The 22,389-nt window shown below is 31.6% G+C and overlaps 1 protein-coding gene across 4 annotated transcripts; it reads left to right on the top strand.

Moving 5' to 3' along the window:
• Positions 1-12,557: 12,557 nt before the first annotated feature.
• On the top strand, positions 12,558-21,936 carry LOC147389345 (rRNA processing protein-like protein). 4 transcript variants are annotated; one of them, XR_015170724.1, is made up of 14 exons: positions 12,558-12,703; positions 13,310-13,403; positions 13,505-13,604; positions 14,437-14,509; positions 15,982-16,056; positions 16,168-16,278; positions 16,377-16,419; positions 17,542-17,638; positions 19,533-19,635; positions 19,716-19,810; positions 19,916-19,948; positions 20,532-20,655; positions 21,359-21,446; positions 21,562-21,936. XR_015170724.1 is itself a non-coding variant. In XM_086418878.1 (14 exons), exons 2-14 carry the CDS (start codon positions 13,319-13,321, stop codon positions 21,686-21,688), a joined length of 1,143 nt encoding a protein of 380 aa, XP_086275004.1. In that variant the 5' UTR covers positions 12,558-12,703; positions 13,310-13,318; the 3' UTR covers positions 21,689-21,936. The 4 variants fall into 4 exon arrangements, 1 of the variants encoding a protein (XP_086275004.1); XM_086418878.1 differs by having other exon boundaries at positions 13,310-13,402; positions 13,501-13,604; positions 19,716-19,796; XR_015170722.1 differs by having other exon boundaries at positions 12,559-12,703; positions 13,310-13,402; positions 13,501-13,604.
• The last annotated feature ends 453 nt before the right edge of the window (positions 21,937-22,389 follow it).

The raw sequence follows: 22,389 nt of genomic DNA, 5'->3' as shown, positions 1-22,389 counted from the left end.
TATCCGTTTGTCCACCCTAGTATTCAACTTAGAAGACGAGAGTATTGAACTATATTACTCAGTGGAGTCCACACTGACCACGTTGCTCTTCATTTGGGTTGAGCCTACTATTAAAGGATACTGCAATTAACTCATTTTTTTTTATTTTTCAACAAGTTTGGTTGGTGAAGACAAGTTACTAATGTTTGAGCACCATAAGTTCGAAAATTCGATATGATTTAATATGTTCTATTTAGTCCTATAATGCCTTTGTTAACCAATTTGAACTCTTTTAGTGGATTGGATTCTTCACCTCCCAATCTCTCATTGGCAGAAGTTTTCTCTTTGTGGATTATTCTTAGTTGAAGAGTAAGCCTAGACAGTTTACTTCTATAATCACATTACATGAGATGGTATGAATTACTCTCATTTCTGCTTAAAGTATGGATTTACTCCCTTTGTTTTCTAAAAAAAAAAAAGTCAAGTGGATTTCATGTTTATATCGTCTCTTTGAATCTCTTGTTGGGATGTATGAAATATTCATAACAAACCAATATTCGAAGATTCCAAGTTGTAGACTCGCAATGCACTTCTATCCATTATACTATGGTTAAAGTAGATAAACTCAAATCTGAATATTAGATATATTCAAGTAAATGTTGATGTATCTGTTGGAATTTAGAGGGTTGAACTTGAAAACCCTTTAATATTCAATATGGTTTAAATCATATGAGAGCACACAACATCATCGAGTTTGAAGTTACATTCCAATTAGAGTATCCTCTTGGAAACATGGGTTGTTGTATCTTGGCGAACTAATGCCTACAGACTGTGGTACTGTAAGAGGGGCGAATTTCGTATTAGGACAATATTTTGTGCATACCTCAGCCATTAATTTTAGGTAATATTTTTTTATTACATTCAATTTGAAAATCATGAATTACTTCAAATTTATTCTCTCTCTTTTCATAAGAAATCATTACTCAAGAGAATAACAGTATCAATCCCCATCCAACTGAGGAAACCCTCCAAGAAATAGTTCAAGCCTTTCTCTATGAGCTTGCTACTTCTATTTTGGGGTGACTTCAAACTACGTGACCGCAATAACAACTATAGTTGAATTTAGCCTTGAGTAGTAATGAATGGGATTGAGTTTGGAAAAAAATGATACCTAGAAATCTTCTTTTTTTTTCAGACTTTTTCTCATCTTTACTATTAGAAGTAAAGAAGCATTTGTGGGTGATGCTGAGAAAGTCTTTCAGTTGTTAGGTAATGCCCCTTCACTCATGTAGTATTGATTGATTCTTAAAAATAATATACATTTTGTCGTGGCTTAAAGATTACAAAAATAATAAAATAAGATTTTTCATCAATATGTCTTGTTAGTTCGAGAGAAGTTTTTAAGTATATGAAGATGTCATAAATATTTGAGGGTAAAACAAAAAAACCAAGGAGATGCAATAAAAGAGTGATTTCACATAGTGTATGTGTGGCTTATGAGTTATGATTAAACTAAAATGACTAACAACGTTCCCGAGTCTCAAAGTAGTAAGTCGAAATATGCAAAATAGACAGACTCAAGTCTCAAAGTAGTAAGTTGAAATATGCATCCAATCAAAGGTATGTTACATATCCACTCCTACAAGAAAGACAAAAGATGACAGTTTTTAGTCGTCATCTTCTGTCTTTCATGCCGGTATTTTTTTCAAATAAAAACCGACATCTATAAGAGCGATATCATTTCCAAAAATAAGATGACGGTTTTTTTAACAATCGTCATTATAGTTTAATCCTAAATGAGTCGGATTTTTTTTGAAATTGTCATATTTTATATATTAAAGATGATAAATTTTCTTTAAACCGTCATCACTTTTAACTAATACAATGACGATTTTTGTAACAAATATTATCAAATCTATCAAAAATGACAAGAATATAAAAGATGGCGATTTTTAATATTACATGTCAGATTTTCTTTGAAACAATCATCTTGTATGTGCTAAAGATGATAGATTTTCCTAAAACCGTCATCAATTTTAACTAATACAATGACAATTTTTGTAAAAAATATTATCAAACCTATAAAAAAAATATGTCATCCATTGTATAAATAATGACATGTTTTTAAAGAAACTGTCATCTAATCCTTACAAGCATGATTTTGTTAATACTTAATGAAACCGATGATGGGTGTTTCAAAAATCGTCATTAATATGAATGAAATGTGGCACTTTGTTCAATAAACCATCATTTAATCTTTATAATAAAGATGGCACATTTTCACAGAATCTGTGATCTAATTTTTTGAATGAAGATGACAAATTTTAGAAAAATACGTCATCGTTATATACAAAAGATGACCATTTATTAATAGACCGACATCATTTGGTGATAAAATTTCTAAAACCATCATCTTTTAAAAATACACTTTATACTTAAGATGATGGTGTTTTAAAAAACTGTCATCTTATCTTTTTCTCTTTTTTTTTAAATATTAATTTCCACTATGAAGCTCTCTTACCTTATAAGTTGTTGTCCTGCCAACAATATATAACAATGTTATTCTGATATTTAAATTAAAGAGATTCTTTAACCACCTCAATTTTTATTTATACACATTAATTAAATGCAATATCGATTAAAATTTACATATATCTTTGGGTGATCTAAGTAAAAGTTGGAGTGACAATTAAAATTGACAACTTAAAACATTAAGAGCAATATTTACATTTATTTTTGAAAAAAAATCGGTAAAATTTACTTTCATTTTCAGACATTTGAAAATTATTAATACCTAATAAGAAACACTTCAACTGATAATTCATTCGAACAAATCACTAAATATAATTCATTACATTCACAATCTCATATTAAGTGTATCATCTCACCTTGAATTCAAACTAATTCAAATAATATATCAAAAATCACACAATTTATATCAATTTAGACATTTAACTGAACTCTATAAATGTAAATAGTAAACATAAAGATACTAGGAGTTTGTAAACACAATACCTATCAAAGTGTTCTCATTGACAATAGACCTTGGACCTTGACGGAACTACACCCATATAGGAGGATGCCCTAGGTCTTACTCCTTCTCCATAAGGGAATATTCCTTCCCTTTCGGTGCTCCCTCCCTTCCATCTCAGCGCCCAGCTGCCGGCAACCACACACAGCCCCCTCCTGCCTTTAATGATAAGGCTAGTTCTCGCCGACGGGTCGGTCGTTCGTCATACGAAGCTTCTAAACGTGTCTCTAGCCGCTCATTCAGTATCTGACGTTGGGACATTAATGCAAAACTTTTACAAAATCTCATTGAAGGCTTTAATACACTCAATTCTAATGACGTCGAGTTCGTCTTGAGTATATGAGACTTTTCCAATGAACTGCAAGATATTATATTAAAAATAAGATAAATAAAATGGATAACAAGCTATTTTAATTATAAAAATATAGTAATTTTATTAGTATGTATAAAGTTATCACATTTTCTTGAATTGGAACATTGCGTTCGTCCATAATAAGGTCTCTCATATATCCCAACACAAAATACTCACATGACATAGAATCTTCTTTTTTTTGACACTACGTGCAAGTATCAATATGTTAATGTTAGTCATGATTAATCAGAATAATTTTTATTCGATCTGATTATATTTAAAAATTATACTAATTTTTCTTATGGTAACATTCTTCCAATTTAGATAAATTTTCTTTCTTTAATTGTATCTTCCTTGTATTTCTTTGAAAGTCTTTGACGAAAAGAGCTCAAACATTCAATCATAATAAATAAATAAAAATACCATAAAGGTATAAAAACAAGATACTTACTTGATTACAATGACTTTGATTTCAAGATTGATTAAATTGCTTAAGGGGTCCTACCAATATATTATCAATGATGTTGTATTTATAATGATAAGAACCCAGTGATTTCTAAAATAAGACAAGTATTTATAATTAAATATATGCAAATATATACAAAAAGACAAATGATAAAGGGAATTACCTTAAACATATAGGAACAAGAATTAAAGATGGTGAATAGAACCCTTTGTTTATGCAGAAATCCTAATAAGCTATTTTCAAATAAGAGAAGGTATACAATGACTTAACTCATAAGTTTTAAGATCATCCCTAAAAAAGTTAGTAGAGTAAAAAAAAATAATGGAACTAATAAAAAAGAAAAAGAAAAATGATGATACACACCTTCAATGTTCTTAATAAAACCCAATAAAATATCCCACATATTTTCTTCAAAATGGTGATCAATATCCTATGTCTTTTCTTCAAAATAGTGGATGGTGTGCCCTACAACTAGTATGTTGATCAATCTCATTTATCATATTAAATCCCTTGGCACAACAGTTACAGGGATACTTTTTTACTGATTGATTAGCATATAAAAATACACAAAATAAGCAAATAAACAAGGAAAGGAAACATGAAAACTTGGGGCAAAAGTTGGTGATATGAACATCAAACTAAATTAGAATAATTCTTACCAATGCCGAATTAGCACAAGTAACATACATCCATTGCAATGTATTCACGTGACTCCCAAATAAAGAATAAAGACCTAAATCAATAAACAACGCGCTAAACGTGAGGGGATTGGGTATGTTTACAATTGCAATTCAATCACTTATATTCTTGAGACAATTGATATGGAAAGACCTCCCAATTTTATTAACTATTTGAGTTATTCGAATGAATTGACCTGATAACTTATAAACTTGAAGAGTATGGAAAAATAATTCATATTAAATCTTCTTCAAAGTATGATGAAAATACTTTTATTTATAAATATTTATTAAATTAAATTTATAGGACTAATTATATTTTTTAAATATATTAGACACAAAAGAATGTATAAAATGTTTATATAATATAATTTTTTTAAAAAAACTATTAGGAAAGTGCATACAAGAATAATTAATTTATGTACCTTATTTTGATTTTCTCCAACATCTCATGATTGAATTCAACTTTTCAAACCATAATTTTTCCCATCTATTCATGTCTGAATCAGAATGTTATGTTGGTAAAATTTAAGATTTATAACCTCATGTACATTCATAAGGGTTTGGTGATCTTCTCTCATTTTAAATATATGTTGTCACATGCAATAAATGCATATGGTTACATGAGACAAGTGTCACTACTCAAAATGGATAGGTAGACTCATAAACAAACAAACACACAATCCCTTTCGTTTAGAAAGAAATACACACGTTAAGATTAAATATATATGCTGAGGATACATTAAAGATAAATCCTTATATACTGGATTTCGCCATTTGACGGTTAAGATTATAAAACCATATAACAAATTATAAGTTTATCTGTCAAGGTATAAATATGATATTTAATACGATTTTTTAACAAAAATCGTATAGTATCTTGCAAAATTACTTAATCATCTTGTTTTTTTTTTTTAAGTTTACAAAAATGTTCATATATCTTATTTCATATTATTATTATTTTTTTAATTTTTATCCAAACAGTTCTGTACATAAATTGTACAATGGTTGGGATGCTGACCCATTGTATAATCGCATTTGTTATTTAATTTTTTTATCATTTTGAACCTACATTCAACTAAATGGCATAAATCAATCATTATCAAATTGTCCATATATGATCGTACAGAAGATAAATATTTTAGTAAGAAATACAATTACAAATTTGGATATACAACTATTTTCATAATATTAAAAAGTTGATATATTGTTCAGTATTTTTAAGAAAATATGTAGTTGTTAGCAATTTCCATGGGTTAAATATCTAAATCCTAAATAAAATGGCATATAATTAACATGGAGTGTATCCATTCCTTTTTCCTAAGATCTTCTTTAATATCATTTCAATCACTTCATCCTCAAAAACTAAACAAACAATCTCCCATGAAACTTTTAAGCGTTAATCATCAATAAGCCTACCTAAAGCTACAATATATGGCCTTGAAAAATCCATTGAAACAATTTGTAGTTGGCCGTGTGTATCTAGGACATCCCCAATTTGTAGAAATACCCACATTAGGGAAGTCCTCAATACACGGGACATCATGCGATTGGTCAATCCAACTAAGACGTGCATTATTTAGCTCATTGAAGCCACTAACAAATATTAGCGAATAAGAATATTGTTTGGTTTCACAAATTAGTTAGTATAGGTTTGTTGAATTCCATAAACCCAAGTATGAACATGTCATAAATTGAATTTGGCAACATTGGGTACAATTATTCGAGGAAAACCCCAGTTGGTGCGCTTGATTTTTTTTTTTGAAAATTTACAACGTTATATTACTACCCTACTAGATTGATCCTCTTATTTGAATTAAATAAATACTAATAGGGTTTATATAGAAAATATAAAACAATCTTTAAAAAAAAATTATTTGTGTCGACCTGTGGTCCACTAGATGATTTGGTTCACCTAATTCCAATTCTCTCTATTATAGGAAATTTAAGACAATATAAAAGTAATAATTGCCCACATCAAATGTCTCTGCAGTTAAAACTATGAAAGAGGCTAGCCTTACTAAATTGGTAAGATTTCAAATCTTACTAATGGTCATTGGACCCATATGGATTATCACATTCGAAGTCCAACAACACAACCTTCTAAATTTTATGGTAAAATGCATACTAAAAAAAAAAAAATTTAGATTGATCCAAGGTACTAAAAATGGACAGCTGAGTAATGCCCAAATTTAAAATTAAATTTCTACGATAAAAATTAACCTTTTTTTTTTCTTCAAAGTTCTCAAAAATTATCATACTTTTGGATGCCACAAGATGATGCGATAAGGAAACTTTCCTCTTTGAAGTTAGTAAGGATATTATTTTTCTAATTAGTTTATTTTATTTTTTATTGGCATGTCTTTTTTATTTTATTAATTATAGATCAAAGGCACTGAAAATGGACAGCTAAGTAACTCCCAAATTTAAGATTAAATTTCAACGGTAAAAATTAACCTTTTTTTTTTACCCAAGGTTCTCATAAATTTATCATCTAAAACCCCGTGGCATTAGATCATACTTTTAGATTCCACAAGATGATACGATAAGGAGACTTTCCTCATTGAAGTTAGCAAGGATAGCATTTTTCTAATTATTTTATTTTATCCATTATTGGCCCATCTCTATTATTGAAAGCTTAAGTTATATAAAGCTAATAATTGCCCATAACAAACGTCTTTATGGTTAAAATCATAGTTAGCAATTCAGTGTGTGAAAAATAATCGATATATGATTAATTCGAGTAAAATTCGGAATATATAAGTAACAATTCGTTTAAAAATTCGATCAAATCAGAGGATGGCCAAAATGCGATACAAGAATGGTTTGGGTATAATTTGAGTTCAACACACAAGAAAACTTTCAAAACTCCATGTGTATACATATTATCTTTTTCATAGTACTCATATCCACATATTTAGTGAAGACTCCTTCTGTTTAAGATTTATTATTTTTATATCTCATTCTTCAAAATCACTACCATTAACTTTCATCTTTGAACTCTTCCTTATATAAATTAAAGAAATTTAATATTTCTAGACATGTTTATCAAACATTTAAGCATTAATACAAGTCAAGAATACTTGGATATTTCTATACATATTAGTTAAACTTGAGATACTTCTAAACATATTTATTAAACACTTCAATTCTTATTCTAAATAACTAGCATAGAACATATTTAAAACTAAGAACATCATATTTTTTTATGACTAATTATACTATTAAGACACATTTTCAAAATGCAAAACACATACTCTCCTACTTAAATTGAGTTACCATAGCTCTTGTTCAAAGAAGTTTAGGGAGAAGAGATATAAAAGGAGTGAAAAATTAATTTGCCGATCGACAATCTTGATATTCAATAATAAATAAAGCTTAACGATTATCTATTGGTTAAACCTTTAAAGTAAAAAGAGAAAAATAAAAATATTATCATTTGTATTGAGATATAATAATTTTTATAAAAATAAGGGTTAATTTGTGTTTTTACCGCTCTTTGCAGAAAGTATTTTTTACTTGTTTAATTCGGGAAAAGAATAAATCGTGAATGTAGCTACGTGATTTTCGTCGTCATGACGACCACAACTACTAAATATTGGAGTCGCCACCATTCAGATTGGAAAGGGGTGTGAATGGTCACCCGGTGTGTGCCTTGTCGAAAAATTGCCATTTTTGACGTTAGTGACTCGCAACGGATAGGGTTGATCAAACCTAGAGGTTCGGGTAAACGGCTCCGTTGGAGAAAAGGGAAGGTGTTAGGCACCCCTTTCTCCCCGCCACGTGGCGGTAACCTCAAATAACTCGGTCATTTTGATTTTTAAAAGAAAGTGGAAGGTGTGTCCCATGGGTATATTTGTTCCCTAAGTAGGATTTAATTTTGGCTTGATCATAGGATCATCTCATCAATGGAGATGATCCTTGTAGATCCAAGCCTTGAAGTCCATACATGCTCAACTCATTTAAAGTGAAATGAAAAGAGGGGGAAGATAGAAGAGGGAAGAGGAGAGGGTAGAGAAAGGAAAAAAAAGGGGGGGGTGTTGATTGCTCCCACCTTGTACTCTTGGATTCCTTCTTCTTCTTTTTCTTCTTCTTCTTCTTCTTTGAATTCTCTTTAGTCTTTGGTGAGTTGAGTGAAGTTATTTCTCTTAGAGTGTGTTATAAGAGAGTAGTGAGGAGGAGTAGATAGAGTAGATTTTTTTTTTATGGAAACTTGGTGTGTGTACCCCTTTTTGGGGTGAGAGGGGAGGTATATATAGGTGTTTGGAGGGGGTTTGGGGGATAATGGGGTTGAAATGTGAGAGAAGGGGTAATGGTATAGGATTTAGGAGTGAGGGATGTGAAATTTAAGGTGAAATGGAGGGTAAATGTGTAATGAATGAAAATGGGTGAGGTTTAGACCTAAATGGGTTGGATTCTACCCAAACCCATTTGGGTAGAGTGTTTGATGGGTTGACATGAGTGATGGTTGGTGGTGGAGTGGGGGTGTAAGAGAGTGGTTTAGAGAATGAGTGTTAGGTTGGTGATGAGGTGAGGTGTGTAGATTTAGGAGAATGGGTTGTGTAAGAGGTTGTTAAGTTAGTTTTTGGGAGGAGAAAGGAGATGATGCCATATGGCAATCATGATGAGGGGGTGAGGTGATGAGATTGGTGATTGGTTGATGTGGGTAAGGGTTGATGGGTTGGGTGGTGGGTTGGATAGTGAATGGGGTATGGATAGTGGTTTATGGGCTTTTAATGTATTGGGCTTGGGTTTAGAAGGGTTGTGGGTTGTTTTGGATTGGATATCGGATTTGGAGATGGAACAGTGAAGATTGGATGAAGGGGTAGGCATCCCAAGTCTCATATTATTTTTCTTTTGATTTTTTTGATTTTTTTGATTTTGAAATCATTGATTTAATTAAAATGCCACGTGTTGGCGAATCGGGCTTTTGGGCCCGTTATCGGTTTTTGCACGCGAGTGCGGAGCGACGACGTTGAACAACTGTAGGATGGGTCACCACCCTTTTTGCGAGTCCTCGAGACCCTGGGGTGGTCTTAAGAACATTGATTTGACCGAAGTCACCACCTTTGATGTTTTTGGGCCTTAGGGGCCCGTTGGCCCCTTTTGTTGGAAAATCGATATTTTGCATGGAGCGGGGTGGATGGGAGTGTGCCGAGCCCTTTTGGTGGACCTACTAACCCATTGAAAGGTGTTAGTGGCTGGGTTTCGGCGAAAGTATCATTTTTCGATGATTCGGGCCATTGAGGCCCGTTGGTCGAACTTATTGAAACCCTACTATTTTTGGGCCCTTTCAAGTGAGGGCCCGTTCAAATCGAGGTGTCTACAGTGAATAATTCAAAAAAGGTCAAAAAGTCACAAATTTTTACAAGGTGTTGAATTGAACGGAAGTATTAATCATTTATTAAACTATTCGAAAAATGCGGATATTAATTGTGAATTATTCATAATGGTTAAAACTTTGAAACAAACTAGCCTTACTATTGTTGGATAATATGGATTTCCACATAAGAAATCCAACATCACAGCCTTCTAGATTTTATGGAAAAAACTCAAATTCCAAAAATATTCAAAAAAGTTCTTATTGTCAAATGATGTTTTTGGATGCGACAAGATGATGCAATCACCTTAAAGTCGGTAGAGCTACTAAAAAGTGTTTTTGTGACTTTTAAGTATTTTTTTTTTTTTTTAAATGGTAGAAAAACACAATTTAATTTGGCCATTTAAAAGTATACTTTTGCAAAATAATTTTGAGAAAAAACATCTAAAATAAAAGTAAGAGAGAAACTGTTTCTACTTATTATTCATGAGGGAAATAGAATTTTCTTCATAAATTAGTTGTGAGATCGAAACTTGTTGTGCCTAACAAATCTCTTGTACGTTTTGAGTTGATAGGCATGCTTACAAACACGTATAATTATTATAGCATTAAAAGAACAAATTGGAAGAATTACCTTGACACATATGTTTGATGCAAGTATGTAATATTTGCTTTTTTAGGTCCACTAATCTAATGGACTGAAATTTGATGGGCTTATTATAAAAAATAAAAAAACTCAACTTGATTGGTAACTTCTAGTCATTAAATTCAGGAGTCGTGATACCTATTTTTTTGGGGGAAGTGCAGTTTTGTATCTCGATGCGTACAGATTTACGAGTCCCAATGTTGTCACGTCAGGAGAGTTGATTGAGTGTGCCACGTGGGTAGTCAGATTATCACGATTCTAAATTTAGAGTGCTGATTTTGTAACTCAACCTAACAGTCTAACTCAAAAACTCATCTACGTGGAGCGCACTTCTCATCTGATATGAATACCTTCTTGGCAAACATTGGTTTCTAATCCACGTCAGCATAAACATTAAAACAAAAAAGGGTCATGATAATCTGACTACCCAACGTAGCACACTCAATTGACTTTCCTGATTTGACAAGTTCGAGAACTGTAGATTTGTACGCCTCGGGATACATGATTCCCTCTAGATGCACTTTTTTATGGGGAAGTGCAGTTTTGTATCCTGAGGCGTACAAATCTCCACTGTCATGCACAACAGAAGATACCACCATTTAGGGTTAGCTCAAATATTTACCAAAATGTTGAAGGATATAAGAACCGTAACAATTTAGACTTGGTGATTCTTAATTGTATCTCAAAAACAAAACAAAACAAAACAAAAAAAATCTAAATATCAATAAGAACAATTCGAGAGCATCGGATGTTTCTGTAATACGCAACTAAGATGTGAAAATATTCCTAGGGATTCCATGAGAACAAATCGATAAGAACACTAAACCTAGGGTTTTTCTTCTCCCATCTCAACTATTTGTTTTAGTTGGAATTTAGAATGGTGTGGACCAAAAACTACTCTATATTTTATCTATGCTTTTTTAACATTATTTTTCTTCTCAGCTCAACCACTGTAGTTTGATGGATAATAGCCCATAAATTTAATTTGATTTGGTCTCCCTTAGATATTGTTTTTGATGAGTAGAAAAATCCAATTTAACAATATTTTAAGAGAGCTTCTATTGCCAAACCAACTTTCACTAAGAGTAACCCAAGATGTGCCTTAATTCTGAGGTGGTTTACATATGAATTGAGGTGTTCTTAGCAAAAGTTGGTGTTTCTCTTTGTTAATTAACCTAGACGCCTCCCTTGAAAATATAATTTCCTAGTGTTCAAAATTGTGTACTAGTCAAAATAATTTTAGAACTTCAAGTACTATTACACCGGCAATTTCTTAAATTATTTACGAGACCGTAATTTAAGATTAAAACACAAAACACACTCTTAGAACATTACAAAGGTTTGGCTCAATTATAAGGTGAATTTCTATTTCATGAGTTGAAAATGAGTTATTTATAATTCTGACTTATTGTTCATTTTAATTATCAAAACATGAACAATCTCGTTTTCATTATAAAAAAAAAACTTAGAACGAAGTGACCATTTTGCAAGTTTAAAGTGAAATTGTCACTTTAAACTAGTAAAATAATCACGTTAAAAACCTCTGAATTTATTATTATACACATTTTGATAATTAAAATGAACATTGAACCAGAATTATAAATTCATCAAAAGTTGATCACTTTTTTCGTTAATATCTCCAAAATATAATCTCAACATTACAAAATATTATAACACTCATTTAAATAATTTCGATTATGATTAGTCTCATATAAAATCCTTCATAAAAAATAAATAAAAATCAAGAGAACTTTTATTGGCACTCCAACTTTTACTTATTATTAATCATTCTCTTTTTTTTTTTGAGACCTTTTTTGAAAACTTGCGTATCTTATGTAAAAATTCTTATTTTCGTATACTAATCATTTTAATTCCCAAAACATGTTATCGAGTGAATTCGTTAACAAATCATTCGTATTTTATCAACAAATTGTATGAGTCCGAATTTTGTCATATTAAACCCACGAAATGGAGATTCACCCATTTCTTTATTTTTAATTGAAGTGCAATAAGTAAAAATGGGTTGCCAAATAGCAGTTCTCCCTATTACACGTTTGGATTTATAAAGTATTTTTTATTAAAACAATAGTCATATGACGAAAATACCCTTCTTCTTTTATCATTATTCCACCAAAATATCCCTCAAAACCCTAACCCCCATCTCTCGTCTCTACTCTCTACTGGTTCTCAGGCAATTTACAGAGGATACGCCATCTCCAACGATTTTCGGAGGTAAAAACGTATCTCTCATCTCCATCTATCTTGCCTTAACTGGCGATTTTTTAGAAGGAAATCTTCATCGATTTTGGTTGTTAAGATGAGTTGATTCAAATCCTGTTTTTTTAGCTCTGATTCCATTGAAATTTGAAACGAGTGAATTTTGGTTTTTTTTGTATTGAATCACTTCTGAGGATATGTTCGGGTAAATTTTTTAACAGGTTTTGTAAAGGTGAACTCGATTGATTACTTTATCGTTTTTTTTTTTTTTTTTTTTCAATTTTTCGCCCAATTTTTATCGAATTCTTAAAATTTTGTGTGGATTATTTTTCAGAAAGTAAATACCTACGTTGATCGAAATATTTGTTCGATATTTCAAACTGCAACCAATATTTGTTTCATCATCAATAGATTTAATCAAACCCTAGTAAAATTGAGTATTTCCTGTTTTTTCACCAACTTAAGCACAATATTTCAAGAATATATGGGATTTGTCCTCAAAATACTTGTTGTTATAACATTTGATTATCTTGCAATTGAAGCAATTCGTTTTTTTTTTTTTTTTTTCCTCTTCAATTTATGTAGCTAAAAGTGGTAATTTTCGTGTTCATTGAATTCTAGAAGTCTGAAATGGGTCCAATGTCGAAGCGCTCAAGGCAAGTAGGCAACTACAGCACCGATTCAGAAGACGAGAGTGAAACGGACATTGAAATTGTAGCCATTGATCAAATTTTGAGTTTTTTTTTTTTAATTAAAATAAAATTGATAATTCAAATTATCTGTTAGTTTACAAGTCAAGGCTTTTGATGCAGGAAGAAGAAGAAGAAGAAGAAGTAGAGAACGAAGAAGAAGAAGAAAAAGAAGAAGAAGAAGCGGAATTTGAGAAAGATATTTTGGATCAACGTCAAGAGGAGCTGTAAGACGTACCATCAATTCGATAACTACAATCATTGTGTGCTTGATGAATGAAAATTAATTGATATATATCTTTCAAAAAAAATCCACGTTGGAGCGACCAACTTTATTAAGAGTCATGGTAAAATAAACATAGTAATGAAAGAATTTAAAGAAGTATAATAATTTGAAAATTAAAAGTGAGGTTCAATGCAAAGTAATAAATGAAATTGCTACTAGCTGAAATTTCAAGGTTAAAAATGATAGTCATCTTAATAATGAATCTTGTAATGTAACAGTAAATATCAAGTATTATCTTTTTGATACTATTTTTTCATTTGATATTGTGAATTTGATTAGGTCTTGGTTTGTATCAGGTTCATATAGTGCTTAGTAGGCCACATTGGTGCAATTCTTTGTTAAAATAGCAATTAATCATTGTGTTACGCTATTGTTTGATATCCAGCATAACCCAATTTTGGTATTGTTGAACAATATCATTTTAGTAGATTGATATTGGTGCCTACCAAGGTCTTGACTATTCCTTGATACCGTGAATTGTATGCAAGACATGGTCAAAGTTGTTTGAAATTGCTCAAAATCAAAATGAACCTCCTAAAGTTTTGAAGTTTCGAAGAAAATTCAAAACTTGGCATAGTTACTCAATAATGTCCCTTGTTCAAGACGTACCATATTTGCTTTTGAATTTAGTTATCCATACCATATTCATATTCATGAAATGTGGCATTATTTTCTTTATTGATGGGATATATATGTTAGTGTTAGATACTTAGATCTTCGTATAATTGTTATATATGTAATTGCTTTCTTTTCCTCCCATTTTTTTACTGTAGAAATATCTTCAAGAATCTGAAGCATTATAAGAAGGATGATTCTGTAAAAGGTCAAGCCGTGAAGAGCCAAAAGGTATATCATGTTCGAATTAGCCTATAACTTATGGGCTTGTTTGGATACCAGGAGCAGAACTACTCTTCCAAAGAACAGGAGCTGAAGTACTCTATGGAGGAGTTGAAAAAGTAATTCTGTGTAGAAAGGGCGTTTGGCAATCAACTCTGTGAAGTACTGGCAGAAGTACTTTTGTGCTGGAAGTCTGTTTGGGAACCATACTGACTTCTCATGACTTCTAGAAAAAAGACCAGAATACCCTTATATTATACCAGTTATTGTTTTTTATCTTTTAGTGTCATAATATGCTTTCAAACTATATTGTTTTTAACATTTTAACTATAAATATTAATATAATATAATATAATATAATATAATATTTTAAATATTAAATATTAATATAATATGTTTAAATCCATTATACTCAAAATTTAAAAAAAAATTGACAGACTGTCTTTTAGTGTCATAATATGCCTTCAAACTATACTGTTTTTGACATTTTAACTATAAATATTAATATATATAATATAATATAATATTTTTAATATTAAATATTAATATAATGTGTTTAAATCCATTATACTCAAAATTAAAAAAAATAAAATTGACAGACTGTCTTTTAATGTCATAATATGCCTTCAAACTATATTGTTTTTGACATTTTAACTATAAATATTAATATAAATAATATAATATTTTAAATATTAAATATTAATATAATGTGTTTAACTATAAATATTAATATAATATAATATAATATAATATAATATTTTAAATATTAAATATTAATATAATGTGTTTAAATCCATTATACTCAAAATTTAAAAAAAAAATTGACAGACTGTCTTTTAGTATCATAATATGCCTTCAAACTATATTGTTTTTGACATTTTAAATATTAAATATTAATATAATGTGTTTAACTATAAATATAATATAATATAAATAATATAATATTTTTAATATTAAATATTAATATAATATTTTAAATATTAATATAATGTGTTTAAATCCATTATACTCAAAATTTAAATTTTTTTTTTTAATATTAATAAATGTTTCTTTCATTTGATTTAAGGGCAAATGAATTAGGAATATTTTCATAGAAAATTAATAAAGCTAAGGGTATTTTGGTAAAACGAACCGTTAGATTTTGACTCCCCGCAAGATGAGTTTTGAGAAATAGGTTTTCTCGACTTCTTCACAAAGAGTAATTTCTTGCTCTTGCGCGGAGTAACTCTTCGAAGGAGTTGTTCATCAAAACGCATCCAAACGACTTCTAACTCCCCGCAAGAGTCAGAAGTAGCCAAGGAGTCCTATCCAAACACCTACTATGTTTCCATAATTCTTTCTTTCTGTTTTGCAAAACTTTAGTCTATTTCGTTTAGTTTGTGATTCCTTAATCATTCCTATATAGCTTAGTTTATTCTCTATTTTGATTATATTTATATTTGCTATTGCCACATCATTCATAAAACTTACTCCTTTTGAAGGCTCTCTGGGACAAAACTCTCGAGTTCAGGTTCTTACTGCAGAAAGTATTCTCAAGTTCAAATAAGTTACCACAGGTATGCTTTGGTTAACACTTAACACTTTAGGGAAAGGAAGACTTGTCAAGATTTACCTGAAGTTATCTTGTTGCGTTACTACTTAGTGAACATATGGTGCATTCTTTGCAGGAACCGCTGAGGTCTTCATTCTTTGGTTCGGACAGAGCAGTCAACAAAGCATACTCAGATCTTATAACCTCATCTGAGCAAACTTTAGATTGTTTGTTGGAACTACAAGAGGTTTATTTATTATACCTCATTAATCTCTGCTTGTACCATAATGTCTTATTATCATTCCCTCTTTGGTCCAAGTATCTGATGCTTTGTTTATGTTGCAGGCTATAATTGAGAAGAATACTTCTATTGTTCAAGTTACAAATGGTATGGAATGAACCTTCACATTGTTTTCATATCTGGTGATGGCTGATCGTCGAGTATTAAAATGCTATCGATTTACTCTCTTTTGGTGCTGTTGATTTTCCAAAATAATTTTCAACATTTTTTTTTTGATTGGGAGGTGCGTAAGAAAGCTTTGTAAGTGTCTTACCACAAGGACCACTGATTGAAACTAAAAACATTCTCATGTTGTCTTGCTTCTGCCATCAGTCTTTCAGTTCTAATCTGTAAAATGTGGTGTAGGTTCCTCTTATCATTTTGTTTCAAGTTCTCCAATATTTCAACAAGTCCAATTTTATATATTTCATATTTGGATGCCTTTCTACCATTTTTTTAATCCTTCCACCATTTCTCATTTTATTGTCTTGTAATTGTAATTGATCAAAGTAGATATTGAAATTTCTACTCTGACTTTCTCTGCTGGCTCTCAGTGATGTCCTTTGCACCTTCTGGTCATTTTTGCGTTCATCTTGTTATGTAGTTGCTTCATTTATTCTGTCCTTACTCCTACATCAATGACTGTTTGAAACACTTGTAGAAGAGCTTTAATTTATCATCAGGAGTTGGATATCTTGTTAGACATAAACTTCTCATAAAATCTAGAATATTTGTGTTATTTTGATGTTTATAATTTACTTAATGAACATTTCTCAGTTCAATATTTTTTTCCCTTTTCCTCATGTTACTAATATTTACCCAGAAATCCCCAATCAGACCATAAAAATCCTAAAACATTCTAGGATTTTTCCTTCATGGAAAGTTCTTGTGGACGAGTGGTTGTGATTCTCTTTGGTCTTTTATTTCTCTTTTTTTTAGAAAAACATCAGTAAAAACTACGATTTATCAAACAAAAAGAAAAAATAACCAGGGATTATTCCCTGTATGTACAACTTATCTAAGGTTAGGTATTCTTTTGTTATTTCTACAAAACTATTAAGTTCATTTTGTCATTTGATTTCATCCTGAAGTAAAAAAAAAAAAAGGTTTTTATCATCCATCAAAGATTAGATTGGATTGGTTTATTATTATTATTATTTGTGCGTGGGGGGGTGCGCTGTTTGAATCATGTTAAAAACATTATTGATTGAGCTGCTTTTTCTTATCAAGGGAACACAAAAAATCCGTCTGATGGTCAAGAAATATCTCAGAATTCGGAAGACGGGGATGATGAAGAATGGTTACGGATTCAACATATGCATTCCAGGTATTACAATTGTTAGATGCTTCTGCTTCCTATCTATATTTCCAGGACTGTTCATAGAATGATCACTATAATATTAAGGGTGAAAATTCAATTTTCCATTTGAAGAAAGAAGACATGCCACGGTTATTTTTGCATAGTGTATTTTTTTTTTTCTTTTGGCACTTAATTTTTTCTTCCTTTTTGTTGGGGGGGGTGAGGGCTAAGCATGAGATTATATAAAATAAAAGGGGGGAGAAAAATACGAGGTCAAGATAATCTACTAGGAGGAAAGAAAGCAACCAAAAACAACAAAACTAGGCTCAATGCTGCATTCCCTACCTTATCACCAAGTCCAATCTATGGACAAAATCCTCGAAAAGAGACCTTGAAACTCTTCAAAAAACTTTAACCATTGGAAAACGAGGCCCAAAGTGCTGATGATAACTTCCTGAATCAGCTGAACTTTCCTATCAAAAACTTACTTTTTGTCCCTTTCAGAAGAACCAACAAAGTGCAAATTGGATCAAACCCCACAAGATTCTTTTTTTAGATATGGAAGGTGAGGAATGCTAGCTTAAGAAAAGACAAAAACAGTGAACTTAGAGGAATCTAATTTGTCATGGTTTGCGGAGCCTGATGGTATTGGTCGATAAGAAGGTTTTGTTAATCAAGCCACGCATCCAATTGGTCGAGCTTTATTTTCTTGAGGGAACCACGTAAAAATCTGTGTTTTGTATGTGATTGCATCTTGCTTTATTTTCTTTCGTTATTGTTCTTGGATTGATTTCTCTAAACAATTGATATCAAGGAGGCTGATAATGAGTTGACAGAGCAAAAGTTGATTAACAGATTCCCCACTAGCATGATTTAGAGACAATGACAACATCCCGCAAATATGGTGATCAATGACTAAGACAGCTGCCCAAATGAAAATCTTTACTCTCTGGATAACCCATCGTCTGCCTTCACCAAGAACTCCTGAGCTGGCCAATTTTTCTTTTTCTTTTTTGAAATAGAAAACAACTTTGCAAACTGAAATCTATTGGTCGAGTCACCACTCAAATAGTCCTCCCAAAAACGAAGCATACTTCCTTGTCCTATTTTGAAAGTCATTCTTTTTCTGAATTCAAACATGTCCTTTTGGATGCTAATAGCCTAATCGGATCACTCTCCCACTGACTTTCAACTTCTTACAGTAAATGCTTGCTTTGATATTTCACCAGAAATTTCACATGTTTGTAAAGCTGGCAACTTCAAAATAATCTTGTGCTTGTTCTGGTGAATTAATCAAGTTTCTATCCTGATTCCTAGGTTTCTGAATATTGTTTCATGTAAATATACTTTTTTCTTAAACAGGTATGATTTGTGGCCTACACAAACACAATTTAAAAAAAAAAAAAAAATGTTTTGTGGGGCCTAGCAGCCTCACATAGTTCTTTCTCCTCTCAAAGACCGGTAATATGGTGTGGCTAGTTATTTTTTTCTACACCCCTCTTCCAATGCCTGTTTAATATTGCTACTTTACTTACATGTTGATTACATTTTTACTTAATTAAAATATGTATTCTTTTGTCCATTATATAGATTTAACATTTGCTTGTCTCACCCCCTTCTTAATGCATGGTAGTGTTATATTTCATATGACATTCTACTCAGCATGCATTATCACGTTTTTTTTATATTTAATCCTGAGCTTTGGATTAGGCATTTGCTTGTCGCATTCTTTTCCCTATTTGTGTTTCTTCGCTGAAAAAGTATATATAATTCCTATGGTCTCTATATACAACATTAAGGTCTTCAGTACATTGGAGATACTTTCGTGCATAGTTGCTCTTCACACGCTTTTTTTTTAGTTGTCCTATGTTTTGGCTGCTCGAATCAGTCAAATAGATTCTTACTGGTCTTATCTTTGCAGAATAGCTCCATTCAGAAACAAGTCCATAGATAACTGGCACGAGAAGATTCAGGTGGCAAGTGGTGTAGCTGGTGTTAAAAGAAAGTTGCAAGCCTTTAATCAGGTTTGCCCTAAATACACGACTGAGATCCATGGTATGTGAAAGGTACTTGTGTGAGTCATTACGTTAACTTCTGAGTGCAGAATATTAGTGACCAAGTATCTGGATATATGAGGGATCCAAGTAAAATGATTAAGAGAATGCAATTGAAGAGGTCCACTGTTGTATTATTGGAGATGTAAGTTGATTGATTTGCCCTTGAAAATCTGAATTTAAATGAAAAAATTGGTTTCTTTTTTTTCTTTTAAAATCAGTAGTAATTGTCAGGTTGATTACCATGCAGGTTCCTGACGTGGTTGACAATACAGAGGAGGAGGTAATTAATTCTACTTTTTTCCATTCATACACTTGGCTTTACTACACTCTCCCTTCTGTGAGGAACTCTCGACTTTTAGGCTTTTCTTTATACCATTTTGATAAGACAATGCAGAGAGAATTTCTAAAACATTTAACGGAAAGCTGGGAAGTAACTTGAATTTCAAAATTCACTATTAGTATTTCCTTATTACTTTTTTTTAATTAAAAAGAGCAACGAGTCTTTTCTTGGCCATCTGATTTGAAATAATTTTTTGCTTTTTAATGGAGCTCTCCCTCTATGGGATATAGATATTATTTCCTGTGTACTGTTTCCTCCATGGAGTAAGTAGACAATGATCATGTTTAGATAACTGGTAATATAACCTTCATACTGCCTTCACATTCCTAATCAATGTATTTTCCTTCTAATAAAAGGACTGGCATGTTTTGTTAAATGCTGAAAGATATAAAGCCATATTTTCTTTTTCATCTTTGTTTTATTTGTCCATTTTGATGGGCTTTTGTTTTTCTACATAACACACTCATCTTTATCTGGAAAAGAGGAAGTTGTGATATTTAGTTAACCTTTTGTGCGTGCTTAGGGAGCAAATGTGGATGGAGACCCTCAACCAACTGTGGATGGAGACCCTGAACTCCTTGATGATTCTGAGTTCTATCAACAACTCCTCAAGGAATTCTTTGAGTCATTTGACCCTACGTCATCTGGTAAAAAATTTCTGCAATTTTTCTTTCCACTTGCTTAGTTAATTTGTCCATTTCCGTATGCCCATTGCCATGCAACCTTACACCCAGACCTGGGCTCCCGATTAAATTCTATAACATTGTGTGGTCAGCATAATATTATTTTATATGCTCTAGCATATAATGTATAGTAGAAATAATCCATAAAATTATGTATGAATTTCATTTCATTTCATGAGAAAATGTTTTAATGTCAGGACTAATATGAATATTATTTATTCCTTATATTTACAGATCATGATATGAATCTAGATCACTAAAAAGATTAGATATGTGTTGAACAGATAAAATTAAATTGGCATAGAAAAGGGGTTTCTTTTCTTTATTCCTACAATCAAGCGTTTGTGGGGGTCAAATTGGTTGGATCATCTCATGATGAATCTGAACCAGCATAGACATATTACCAATGAGTTTACAGCCGGTTTTCATTACCCGCTCTGGCATTAACCCAGTACTAGCATACGTCCATAGATAGTGGATTATATATTTGGATCTCCATCCATTTCAATATTGTCATTTTTTACCCTCTAATTGATTGTTTCATTTATAAACTGGAGTTGCTCAACTGGAATCATATTTGTTTTTTCCAAACTGCAACCATTATTTTTAGAACTCCTTTACTTCCATGGATTATGAGTCTCTACATTGTTATTTGGCTTGTCCACAGAGGCTGCTGTTTATGCTCTGAAGAGACTGCAGAAGACTAAGAAACGGAAGAACGTTGATCGCCGTGCTTCAAAGAGCCGAAAGATCAGGTAATCTGTCTTTGCTCCCTCTCTTCTTTGACCCCTTGGGAGATTGGCCTTAGCTATTATGATTTCTTTCTATATTCCCTTTTTCATTTTACTTGTCTCCGAATGGATTTTGCAGATACAAAGTTCATGACAAGATAGTCAATTTCATGGCTCCAGAACCTATGAACCTTCCTCCAATGGCCCCAACACTATTTGAGAATCTGTTCGGACGGAAAAATCAGAAACCCACTTCCGTTGCTTAATTCTCACTGCTGAGTTTTGGTGATTGGTTTTTCTTTGCTGAGATGACCATTTTTTGTAAAATAGTTTTGGATTCCCTGCAGAGTTCAAAGCAGTTGGAATTTCAAGCAGCACGACACTACTACTACATGAACATTTTTGTTTTTTATCCTTTGCATATCATGGAGATGCCTATGCTATTTAGGATATCTGATTGATGAGTTTATTGGGAAGAATGAATCCAAAATGGTCATCCCTCCTGTTGTATGTTCCCACTGTGTTTGTCTCAGCATTCCCCTTTGTTGGGCCGCTATAGAGTCTAAATAAATTTATTGTCAACAAATTGAAATCAGTGGCATAGTAACAAAGTTCGGATTCAGTAATTGTTCGGAAAGGGTTCAATTCAGATAAATTTGGGAAAGTTTCATAAAAAAATCGAGAAATTTTTGGAGATCAAATAAAATATTTTATTAAATTTGTTTCCAAAACCAATCATCTTCAAACCTCTTTCTAAATCTTATCTTCTTGATGTTTGAATATTGAAAAAACGAAAATTTTGGAGGTGAAAGGTAAAAATGTTACCATATTCCATGATTACTAGGGGGGATTATCGATTGATTCACCAAATTAATCGGCTTACCCTTAATTTGGAGAATTTTATGTATTTTTTAAAAAATTGCACGAATTTTGTGACTATGATCAGTGGAGCTTTCTTGAAGAATTC

The sequence above is a fragment of the Akebia trifoliata genome, chromosome 12, assembly GCF_017979445.1.
Source record: "Akebia trifoliata isolate Shusen 1 chromosome 12, ASM1797944v1, whole genome shotgun sequence".
In the NCBI taxonomy this organism is placed as follows: Eukaryota; Viridiplantae; Streptophyta; class Magnoliopsida; order Ranunculales; family Lardizabalaceae; genus Akebia; species Akebia trifoliata.
Note: the sequence above shows the minus strand (reverse complement) of the source record. Positions and strands in the feature narration are given on the sequence as shown.

Bases quoted from the DNA above. Each gene is read 5' to 3' on its own strand.
- LOC147389345 (XM_086418878.1), top strand. From the start codon at position 13,319: ATGGGTCCAATGTCGAAGCGCTCAAGGCAAGTAGGCAACTACAGCACC. The intron at 16,057-16,167 runs GTATGCTTTGGT...CATTCTTTGCAG, and splicing joins GTTCAAATAAGTTACCACAG to GAACCGCTGAGGTCTTCATT. The intron at 19,949-20,531 runs GTAATTAATTCT...GTGCGTGCTTAG, and splicing joins TTGACAATACAGAGGAGGAG to GGAGCAAATGTGGATGGAGA.